The 12,460-nt window shown below is 36.5% G+C and overlaps 1 protein-coding gene across 1 annotated transcript in view; it reads left to right on the top strand.

Annotated features, from left to right (window-relative positions):
• LOC149074119 (neuromedin-U receptor 2-like) overlaps positions 1 to 11,505 on the top strand; it is a 149,969-nt gene extending 138,464 nt beyond the window's left edge. The window contains exons 3-4 of the mRNA XM_089246276.1: positions 7,351 to 7,485; positions 9,291 to 11,505. Coding sequence (XP_089102402.1) covers positions 7,351 to 7,485; positions 9,291 to 10,048 — 893 coding nt within the window. The 3' untranslated portion in view covers positions 10,049 to 11,505. The remainder of the gene's footprint in view (positions 1 to 7,350; positions 7,486 to 9,290) is intronic.
• The last annotated feature ends 955 nt before the right edge of the window (positions 11,506 to 12,460 follow it).

Below are 12,460 nucleotides of genomic sequence, written 5' to 3'. Positions count from 1 at the left end.
CTCGGCTTGGTGGCTATAGTGAGCCCTCTACCATGGTCAGGAAAGGTCCTGGACCACGTCTACTCTTGTCGGCCTGGTCGCTTGAGTGAGCCCTTCGTGTTGCTATGGCTAGCCCAGGTGCTTCACCACGTCTACTCTTGTCGGCTTGGTCCTGCAAGGTACAGAAAACCGGATACTGTGCGGGGACGAATTTTGGAATGAAAATTCAGGTCTCTGCGGGGAATTCACTGATATAATCTGGGGTGGCTCGAGCCCCCTAAAGACCAATCTTGAAGGATTTTAACAGGACTTTAAACTGGATTTTTTTACTATAAAACCGCACACCATTATTTGCTGCGCAACATGTGCATCGCCATACGTCCCGCTTTCAAAGAAACTGTCTCGATCTTTGATCCAGGATTATTTTATCGTTCTTTATCAAGCCAGATAACTTAATCCCCATTACAGCTCTTATTGATGAGCCCCATCATTATTTATACTTATTCTGTGAAGAGTATATAATGAGGCGAGTTCTATTAAGGCATTTCTGGTGATCCAGGCACCAGCCATTTGAGAGGCCAAATTTTTCCATTGCATTTGAACGATCCGGACAAAAAAAACTGGGTGGGAGCATCAAAATCCATACTTGCCCCTTGTGACAGAGCTCTTACTTTTGATGTAACGGTTTCGGGCCCTGTCTGTTCCGTCAAGTTTTCTCGACATCTCCGTCGTCAAAGTATGGCTGAACATTATTGATGTAATTGAATTTTTACTATTTAAAAAATTTGATGTCTAATTAAAGTTTAAGCTGCCGCCCGGGTGCACCTCACCTCTTGCACCCTCGCTTAAGTTGCCCCCGAATATAATATAACTACTATACAGGGTGTCCTGTAAGTGCTAGCACGGCCTTTATCTTATCAACTGCAGGTATGATTCCAATTTATAAAATGCTCAACAGGTGTTCAAAAATTACCCTTTAGCAATTTTTTGAGAGTGGAGATACAGTGTGTCACAAAATAAAAAATCTAAATTTTTATACGGTTCCCGTGTGCTCAAGAACCCAGTTACAAAGTTGTTGCCTTGTCTCTCCTGATACCATAAAAAAATTCCATTTTTTTAAGTACAATATTCAAATATAGTCAAATAGTCAACTCCAAGATATTCAAATTCGAGAAACGGAGGAAATTTGGCCATTATTTTTTTCCCAAATTTTGGTAATTTATTGGCAATTTACCAAAAATTGCCAACGCTAAGACGTTTACAGCTGCATCACCAAACACCGGCCATATCCCTATATCGCACTTTACTGCCATAAATGAATTGGGTTGAAAATGAAGGTGCCATCTATCTGTGGTCGCCTCAAGCTCGTTAGGGAAAATATCTTGTCTGTATTCTTCCCGGATTTGAACCTGCGACCGTGATGGCAACGTTCACGGTGGCAGACGAGCATCATATCACCACGCCACTCGGGTGCAACTGTCAGGCTTTAAACGTCTTTGGTCCTTGCCGGCCAGAGAAATTGCATCTAAGGCCAGGATTACACTAAACATTTTTATCGATTCCCAGCCCTAGTAAAAATATCAATCCTGTCATTCGAATTATAATTCATTTTGCTGGTAGCATAAACATCGCTGAAATTAATTTTTTATTATTATTGTATCCCTTTTAAGTGGATGATTCGTTTATTGTCTGTTTTGAAAATTATAGAAACGCGGTGAGCCATAAACAAAATACTTTTAACTTTTCGAAATTGGAGAATATATTAGAGATGTTCTTTTCGAGGTTTTTTTCACTATTTCTGTGCTTTATTTCCCCAGCGTTATTCTTGAAGCATTAGAAAGCAACGTTGAGGCGTTTGCAACTGGTCTGTTGATATAAAAAACATTACAACATCTCTCAGTCCACTCTTTCATTTCCAGTAGAATTTCCTTTGGTTGTATTATCTCTTTGCTAGCTGGCTGCATCGAATCAGCTGCAATTATAACCCCTTAATATAACCTTCAAATTTTGAGGGGTTATATTAAGCAAATGAGGTACCCTGAATAGTATTTTGCATGACAATATCTAAAAAATATGGGATGTTGCACTTCAGGGAAAGCAATGTATTTATATGATTTACACAGATTTGAATATATCAGACTCTTGATAATTCGGTCGTGCGCTAATTTGACCCCCCCCCCCCCAGTAATCCGGCATTTTTTTCTTCAAACAACCATAGAAGAGGAAGGCACGTCACTGCGCGTCGGTGCGCAGAAGTTTATGAAGTGCATACAGCTTAATGTGATCACATCGGTTTTTTGACACCAATAACCGAATGATAACTATATCTGAAAGACATCCAAAAGCAATACGATTACCTCCAGTTTGATCCTACAGTAGTTCGATGTGTGCAAGGCAAGTTGTATTTCTTCTGAATTGCACAGATATTTTTCACGTAAAAACTGTGAAAACTTGTGATTAGTCGTCTTTTTTTTGACTAATGGTAAGAGAAAGAAACCTTCTTGTGCAAGCTTTCAGTCCATAATACTCGAGCCTATTTCTGAAACTTTAACCAACAGTCTTCAGTCTTTTAATTCTTCTCGAAATTTCATGACTAAACATTGCAGTTTCTCTGAAAGCAAGTATTTTCGCTTTTCAAATATGTTGTCTTTAACCATCCTTCGCACTTTCAGAAAAAAAATCCAATTCCACAGTGCATGACTGTTCAAAACAGTCTCGGTCGTTACGCCAACATGAGAAAAATGCAAATTTCTTTCCCAACGTCAGTGAACACGCGTGTCATACTTTTTTCCAGGTTTTAACCTTTACTATAGTTTAAACAATTTTTCTCTAGAGCAGTGAAGCACTCATCAAAATTATTTTCTCTGGAAAAGGTTTAGTTCCACTTCTAATTGTCGCCCCACAATTTTCCTATATTTACATCAAAAAGTTTTCGAGGTATGATGATTTTTCGGTTAATCAGTAAACTTATTAATTTCTTTTTTTATTCAAGTTTTCAAAAGATTTTTATCAAACTTTTATAGCCATCTTTGTTCTTATTTATTGATTCAATAAAAAATGCTTTAATTGGTTTTTTTTTCTGATTTAATGAAATGCGGTTCAGGTGCATCGAGATGATAATAATGACGACTTACGAAGCGAGCACCAAGTGAAGATAGGCCCTGCTATCATCTACTGATTCACTAAAAATGCTTTCATTTTTCGTTAGTGAACTTCGAGAAATTCAGTTTTGCCAAAAACTCCGCCAATCCCGCGTGACGTTTTGTTACCTTTCTTGCTCGTAGTAACCAATCACCGGCGTGCTAATGCCTCTTGTGGTACTAAGAATGTAGGGACTGTAATTACGCCGCTGGGATTCGAACTCTGGCCCTATTGCATTCTGAGCAAGCACGCTTCGTTCGAGTCCCGGTGGAGACCAGATGACTTTTCTTTCCGAGTTCACCTCGGCATGAAATCCTAAAAATATCTGTTTCCCTGACATATTGGGCTGAGAAAAAGCCGTCTATCTCTATCTCTACCGTCCTACCTGGAGGATATTTGCCCCAGGGCAGTTAAGAGAGGCTAATGCCTCTACTTCAGCGCCTCACGCCACAGTGCATGAAATAAGGAATGCAGGATCGTGTCTCCAGGAGTGCAGATGGGAGCACGCTTGCCAGGAATGCAAAAGAGCTAGGGTTCGAGTTCCGGGGCGTAGACCATATGACCTTTCTTTCCAAGTTTACCTCGGACGATAAAACCCAGAAAATGTCTCTTTTCTTGATATATGAAGCAATTGCCACGGACGTTGCATAAATACGAAAGTCGTATAAACGAGGTAGCGCTGTATATCGTACTTCCTCATGAACGGACAAAATTTTTGGTCCCATGGGTGTCTGTTATCGAGAGATTCTACTGTATGAGCTCTTTTTCGGATTAACATAGGTCTTTCGTTTCCTTCGTTCAGCTATACTATTCTGCGATTACATACGTGTTGATATAAGTGTTGCGAACACATGTTAAATAACCTAACTGTGTGTGTGTTCTATGTTTTCTATTTATATACACCCACCTGATCTTGAATCCTCGGCTTATCATGAAATCAACGCAGGAAACTGTTTTCCCTGCTGGATGCACTGATAAGCCATTAGCTAGCAGCATTCATTCGACCTTTTCATGGAAACGAGCGTAAAAACACTAAAAGTGCTCTGAAAAATTGGTTGTTATTCCGGCGATATCACGTAATGTGCCAGTAATGATTGTATTTAAAAATAGAAGAAAAGGGTGTTTTTTTATTGGAAACCTAATCATCATTTTTCATGTCAATGTCGCGTTAAGGTTTTGATTTCTTTGTATTAAAAACTAGCTGTACTCTATTCATTAAATTTTCAAAACTCTGTATATCTCTATTAACGATCTGGTTTCGAGTTGTATCTTACTACCAACGAATCTGGACATACATTAGTAATATAGGCTATTTCCTCTGGTATAAGCCCACCCTTACAACAAGCGTGGATCCGGGGGTGGGGGGGGAGCTATAGGGGCGATCGCCCATCCCAAGAGCCGAATAATATGGAGTAAATTTGTCGGTTTTGTAAAATACGGGATCCGTGCGTACCTTTCAAGAAGAACATGCATAAATTTTTCTAGACGTCACGTTGGGAAGGCCATCGGTCGACGGGATGTTTACGAGCTACCTGTTAATAATCCATCCCAATTGGATGGTGGGGCAGGAATCTTTGGAAGAGAAATGAAGTTCATTGGGGATTGAAAATCCTAAATTCTAGAAAAACTTTCTCTGCTTCTTTCCTTGTGAAATACGCCGTCGTTTTTTATATACTGAACTCTCGTTGTCTTTACTTTCTTCCGTAAAGAAAGGTTTACTAACTGTTAAAACGTATGTGATATTCTTCAAAATATTTTCAAAGATTCGAATTTCGCGAGTCCCATGCCGGAATTCCACTATAAATGTTTTGTAAAAGTTGTTTACAAAACTTGAAAATTTAACCACAGTAAGCGTATCGGTTACATTCGAGCGAATGTAACTAATAGGCTTATTGGTTGTTTTTTCATGTTTTGTAAAAGAACTTTCATCAAACTTTTATAGTGTAATCCCGGCCTTACACGTATATTTGTGTGATCATTACAAAAATAAGACTAGCTATAGTTATTGTGCTTGCAGGGGAAACTGTTGTACCTTGACCATAATAAACCTTCACGCACTGTAGTAGTTTTAATAGTATTGCATTTTCTAGCTGATTCTTTTAGAGTGCAGGAAATTAGAAATACACATAACCTTACAACTGAATGTTGTTTCAGCTCTTTGTGACCCCGACAGAGATTTTGCAAATAGACACGTTTTACTAATAAAATTGTGCGCTTACTTTTGCCATGTTTGTTCTCAAAATTGCAAGTTTAGTGGACTATATTTACTAATTATAACCTATCTAATCACCTGATGAATCATACCAAGTGCTCAATCATACCAAGCACTGTGAATAATGATTATTTATATTTTTCGCAAATGATGGAGCATCGTGTACCTTGAAACAATATAAAACTATACCTAGTTTACCTCGGAATACTCAACTTACACTAATTTTTAACTCCTCTTCTTTCGCTTTTAAATACAATTTATATTTTAAATTTTAGTTCTATAAATCTCTCTTACAAAAACTTCAGTTATCGCCATTTCTTCTCTTCCATCCACTTTTGATAACTTCCTGGTCAAAAATTTGTTGCAAAAAACAAACTTTGGAGTGTGGGATGCGTCCAACAAAAGCTTTTACCAAGTGAATTTCCGTAATAGGAGAGGTGAGAAAATATTTTATTAACCATTAGCGCCAGGTATAGCAAATGTTGACATCACGGATATTGTATCTCTAATATAATCACATGGCATGAAAGGAACTGACAGAACTAAACATTTAAAAACATTAAATGTGGTAAATTTTTATTAATTGCATTTTTAATGGGGTTGCGGTATTTTTGAAATTATATGACATCCATATTTTTATGGGCACCTTTTTCTCAGCCACCTCGTTGGGCATTTTGCCTGTTGTGGCGTTGTATTTGTATTTGTATAAATTTAATTTCCACTAAAAAGCTAAAGTTAATTTAATTTCCTTATAATGTGGTAAAGTATAATGTAGAATAATTATGCATTTCATCTACATAAATACGTTCCTACTTCCATTATTGTTACTTTTGTGTATATACAGGGCATTTTACTGGTGAAAATATGCCTATCCTAGAGGCATAATTTTGATCCGAAAAAGTATTTAAATAACGTGTAGTACTCAGATATGTCATTCGCGTTGCAAGAAGTATAGTTATTCAAATAAAAATGTCAACTTTTTATAACAGCCTGGGCTCAAGAACCCAATTACAAAGTTGTTGCCGTCTCTCTTGATACCAACAAAAAAAATTTCACATTTCTAAGTGCATTATTCGCCGAGATAGTTTACTTCGAAAAACGGAGGAAAGGTGGAAAGAAAAACAGTGTTAAAACGCTGTTTTTTCCCAACTTTCAACGGTTCACAAGTAAAATACCATACGCCCTGTATATAAATAATCATATTTTGTGCCATTTATTTTTGATATTCTTCATTTCACTAATTCACTAATGATCTATATTAAAAATGCTTATATTATTTTTGCAGTAATATTTGTATTTTTTTTGGCTTTGTAAAATTTGCCCCGGTTTCAAGGTGCAGCATTAGATGTTTGAAGGTACAAAACCCAATGTTATACCTTGGAACATTTTGACCCGCTATTGGTTGGTTAAAAAATCTAAAATGCAGGTTTTTAACCTATCCGTGTCGAGTTGCCAGCGATTATAGTATCGCACCAGTGTGGAATACGCCTTACGTCTCAGCGTTGCATTTTCTCAGTATACAGGGGCGTCGGAAGTGTTTTAGACCTTTCGGTGCTTGATGCAAGTTTTACGTAGTAAACTTTGATTTCTGAATTAATTCTGGGGAGAGAAGGGTGCTCTGATCCGTCATACAAAATACTGTGTGGGTGCTCGAGCATTCCCCGGCACCGACAGAAAAACGCGTGTTAGGAAAATAAAACACGTCATTTCAGTAGTTGACTACTACATATTTTGAGTTGTATCATTTTAGAAGCGAGATTGTGGCATGCTTTGCTCATAAAATTTATACAACAATTGTTCATCGATACAATTAATACAATAGAATCGTACTAGCATATTTAGCTGCTAATCATTAGAGATCACCTGATTTAAAATGCTGGAATATCCCCGTCTTATCAGATTACGAAATTGAATGGTTTTTTTAATAAAAGTGCTTAATAATAATCAAGATATGTTTGATGTTGGATATTATCACGCAAATCACTTATTTTTTAATAATTTTTCTTTATTATTTCCAGTCGCCGTAGTGATTGCTTTCTTTGTCTGCTGGGCTCCATTCCATGCTCAAAGATTATTGTTTTTGTACGTATCTCTATATGGGAAGTGGACAGAAACATTGAGACGAGTGAACCAGAACCTCTTTTCATTAGCAGGTAAAACGAAATTCAAAATAATATAAATTAATCTGAGTATCTTACCCTTGAAAAATCGAGATAATCTAATTATTTCGACTTATCAAAATATTTCTACTACTAATTCGACTTGTGTTGCAAATTATATCTTTCGATGCTCCGCTAAGACTTGTACGAATTCGTATAAGGTTTGTAAAATATACGTAAATATTGATTTGCAACGCATCTGATGAAGTAGAAAATTTGAATATCGAATTTCCATTGAATGTTGAAAACTCGTCATGCTTATAAATTGATCATCGATAGAAAGCGAGCTCGTCCGTGTTTCTCATTATCAGTGAATGCAGAGGTGCTTGTGATTGTGGCACAAGGCAGCTGCTTACTCGTATTTTCTGATTCCATTCGCTGAAGAACAATAAGTCGCCTTGCCTTGATGCATTATTAAAGAGTTCGATCTCGGAGTGACCGCGTAATGAGCATTGGCTTACCGTTGTTTTGAACTAGGAGTTGTTTCTTTGGGCAATGCACTATCTTAAGGTTGTTTTCCGTAGTTTCCCAACCTTTTTTTTGTAGTGCAGCAAATGCGCGAACTGGTCTCCCATGAAAAACGCTTCAGAACAGTGACGGCAATTTTAAAAATTTCAGAATTAAAAACACAGATTTCATTCACTAACTACTAGTTTGAAAAATTTAAAAGCACAAATCCACGTATTAATAAAATATAACAACTATAAAATTTTTCCGTTTAATCTACTTTACTTTCAAGGCTAAAATGTCAATTCTCTATATAAATATCGTAAATAACTTTATAAATTTCCGTATGGTAATATACCAGAGTTGTGTCGTCCTTTTCCGTCAAAGTAGGTGACCTCTAAACTATACTGTTTCCAACCTAAGTTACTTCGCGTTACCCCACCACCACCAAACCAGAAAAATTTAAAACTTCGCGTTACCCATATCCAACCCAAAAGCTTTGCCACGGTATACGCAAGCCGTCTAAAATACAATATTTCCAACTGGGGTTCCACGTTATCACAAACGCTGTAAATTGATGTTGCGATAAATATATCTATATTAGGCCAGGGGGCCACACTATAAAAGTTTTATAAATGATTTTTATAAAACTTTTATAGTCTAATCCTGGCCTTAGAGAAATTATTCGAGTTTGTTTGGTAGTCTCTCAACCATTAAGGGATCCACAGGCGCTAAAACGTTGAAAACCTCTGGTCTAAAATACAGGGTGTCTCAGAACTCTATTGCCAAAATTAGAGGGTTGATAGGACACGGCAAGACAAAAATTTTCGAAATGAAACCTAGGGTCAGAAATGATTTTTTTTTTATTTAGCGCATGTTAACATGTAATTTAAGCCATATTGTCTGCAAAAGGGGAAAAATAAGTCCTTAAGTAACCCGGTGAAAAGAGCCATCACTAGCATCACAACTTTATATGGCTAGCATTTCTCGAAGAATAGAATTTATTGAACTATGATGTTAAAAATTATCTGATTTTTAGTCACTGCAATATTTATGTGCATCGTGTATATCTCTAAAACTTGAGAAAGTTCATACATTTTTGGTTCGTATTTTTCGCATGTACTTTTTTTTTGCTCTTAGTTTCATACTTCTTCAATTACTCTAGTTTTTTGTGCATAAAAAACATATAAATTATCTATGAATCTGTTTGATTTTTACTTTCTTTAGTTGTTGTTCATATTTTAATATAGGATTTCAGTCGAGCCTATATGCACTGTATATATTTGTAGATTTTTAAACATGCATTTTCACGTTTTCTGCTTGATTTATTACGCTTTTTTTTTTATTTACAGGTTGTTTTTATTATTTTAATTCCACTATAAACCCTATTTTGTACAGTGTGATGTCGAACCGCTTTCGTGTGGCATTCCGTGAAAAACTTTGCGCAGGGCCGCCATCACTGTGGTGCATATGTTGCTGTTGTTGCTGCTGTTGCTGCAGACGGGACTACGACAGACGTAACCAAAAGACAGCCGTCATCTACAGGAACTCTAATTCCCACAGTTCAGTCAGGTCTTACGTGAGTTATCCTCCGAACAAAGCGGTGAATAATAACAACAATGGCTTCACTTCGTTGCCGAGGGCAAGGAGTCTCGGAGTCGAGTACAACGAAAAACTGGGTGTAACGCTGTCGTGGGTGAAAAGCCTGGACGCGGAAGAACCAAAATCCACCACGCCAACTGGATCAAGTCCCGGCCGGAGATTCGGCAACAACTTGACGGTATCGCCACCGATACGGAGAACCTTCCGCAACGAGTCCTCTGCCAGCAGCAACAGGTCATCCAAGTCGAGCGAGAAGAAGATGCACGAATCTACGTCATCTGGCCGGGAAGAATTGGACAATTTGAGGAACGAGTTAGCCGTTGAATTGGACGATGCCCTAAGACCAGAACTCGATAAACTCGAAGAAGGCGAAAAGAACGGATGCGTGAATTGCACCAACTGCACTCTGCTTTTTCCTCAGAAATCCTCTAGGTCGTCGGGATATGATCCCGATACCTCACTCATAGAAGTTACTCAGTCTGAGGAAATTAGAGAGTCCATCGTGTGAGAGCACATGCACAAGCACGATGCTATCGTGAGCTCGTTGTTAATTAAAACAAGCTGCAACATCTTCTTAAGGCCCATTTTCACGCGTCAAGTAGTTTAGTGTTTAATTACATTTTAAGTCATCGAGTACTTTAAAATGTATATGCGGACGTTAAGAACCATTCAGTTGTCAAGTGATTCAGTTGACAAGTAGATAAACCGTATTATATTTTTTCGATTGAGTAGTCCCTATGCGCATTCTCGTGTTATCCAATGAGCGTTGACTACTTTATTACTAGCGTTGGGACGGTTTTTTGAACACTTGACGACTTAAAATTTAGTTAACTACTAAACTACATGACGCGTATAAACGGGCCTTTATGCCAGAGACACGAATATGCAAATTTTCACTTTTTGTGTTTATCAGCTGGTTGGATCACTTATTTTGCTATCTAAGTTTTGCCATAAACGCGAATGTGTAACCCTTATTCAAACACATGTCACCAAACATTTTAGGAAAATATATAACAGTCATAGAGTTAAAACTTCATGAGTAAAAACTTTATATATCTTAGCGGGCTCGTCGAGGGAGGAAAAAATCAGTTTTCTGTGCAATGTCACGCCAAAATGACGTCTGATTGTTAAAAAAAACGACATAAGGGACTGCTACTAGCTGTAGCGATAATACTGACGTCATACTGCACAATAATGGCTGATGATAAGTCCGCTGGTTTTCCAGTGAATATAATCAGGGGTAGTCTAAACATTCAAACGTCATTTTCCAATTTTTTGAAATTTGCGCATTCATGTTCCTGGCATAAGGAAGACGACATGTAAAATAGTCTTGACAGAATCAGCATTTAAACGGGGGTATAATGCAATACTTCAATTCTATTAACAATGATATGTTTATCAGAAAATTAGCGGGAAGCAGAAAAATTTTCACATATGATAAATTTTCTCCCATTTTAAGATGCTCAAACCCTTCAAATATTCATTCATAGACGCCGTTTAGAAAAAAAAAAATTGATTTTTTTTTTTGAATCGTAAATTTCAGTTTTTCCATTCAAGTCTCGTGGGAAAATTTCATTTTTCTACCTGCAATCTTTGATAACATAGAAATTCAAACAAAATGAATGAATATTTTTGCAAGTATTGGTTGGTGCTTTCTTATTGATAAATGACAAACACAGTCCAGATTCTAACAGCCCAATTAAGACAATACAAAAAATACAGCATTGTATTCTTTTATGTGATGTTGATAAAAAAGCATTAGTGATAACAGTAACTCCAAATACTGTCGATTCTATTAAGTAAAATCTATATGGCTGAAATTCAACTCCTGGAATGGATTTGATTCCCATTTCAAACACATGGATGTTTTATAATTTTTCTTTAAAGAGATTTATTCGTTTGATATTGGTTTTAGATGAAAGGAAAACCCACCAAGAGAAAAATTTCCTTTTCGAACTTAATAGCGAAGAAAAAAATGTTTTTTAATTCATTCGAAAGTTAAAAAATACATATTTCAAGATATTGGCATAAAAAAAATAAAGCTAACGGCGAACTGAAAAACATTAAAATTCGATTAAAAATCCTATCGATTTTTAGTTCAATTTGAATATCTTAATCAAATAGGTAATATAAAACTGTTGTCCGTCATTGCATATTATTATTTTTTTATATGTACAGTATATATACTTTGAAAATTTCAGTTCAAATGTATTTATTGAAGATAATATTCAGCTGAAAGTATTTTTTTTTCAAAATCAGAAGCTTTTATAGAAAAAAAACATCGCAGAAACTGTTTTCATAAATTATTAGCATTTCTTGTCTGTCGATGAATTTTCATCTTACCCGGAAATTTGAAATTTTCTATAGATTTTATATTTTTGTAGATTTAAATTCGTTCTTTTTTCTGCATCGAGACTTTTGGGGATAAAAAATTTGTATTCGAACTATATTTTTGTGTCAGTTAAATATTGTGTTTTGTACCACACGAGGCAGCTTATCCAGGGCAAATAATTCGTCATCATGGCGTCAAAGTAGTCTGAGTCTCCGTTTTGGTCCCGAATTGGATGCAATAAGTATTGTTTGTAAGAAAGACAAGTTATATACCCCTACACTGGGGGAAGATTGGTGAATGTTGGTGTTCATAAGTGATGATTGGCCGAATGCCCCATTGTTGTCTCAATGAATAATTGCATCTTGCCGTTCGAAAAATCTCGTACGTTTACATCGGTTTAGATTTCAGGTAAGAAAGCGTTGACGCAAGTTTAACTGATCGTTTAAATTGTCTTTTTAGTCAATAAAACTTTACGTAAAAAATTAATTTCCGTTATTGTAACCAAGTATATACTGTATTTTCTTATCAAAAAGAGAAAGGAACCTCCAAAGGTCTATGAAGAGACTTGTATGGTTTTTATTCTTTTAT

This window comes from Pholcus phalangioides, unplaced genomic scaffold (assembly GCF_987345545.1).
Source record: "Pholcus phalangioides strain wild (caught in Gottingen) unplaced genomic scaffold, Ppha-v1.0 ptg000017l_1, whole genome shotgun sequence".
NCBI lineage: Eukaryota > Metazoa > Arthropoda > Arachnida > Araneae > Pholcidae > Pholcus > Pholcus phalangioides.
Note: the sequence above shows the minus strand (reverse complement) of the source record. Positions and strands in the feature narration are given on the sequence as shown.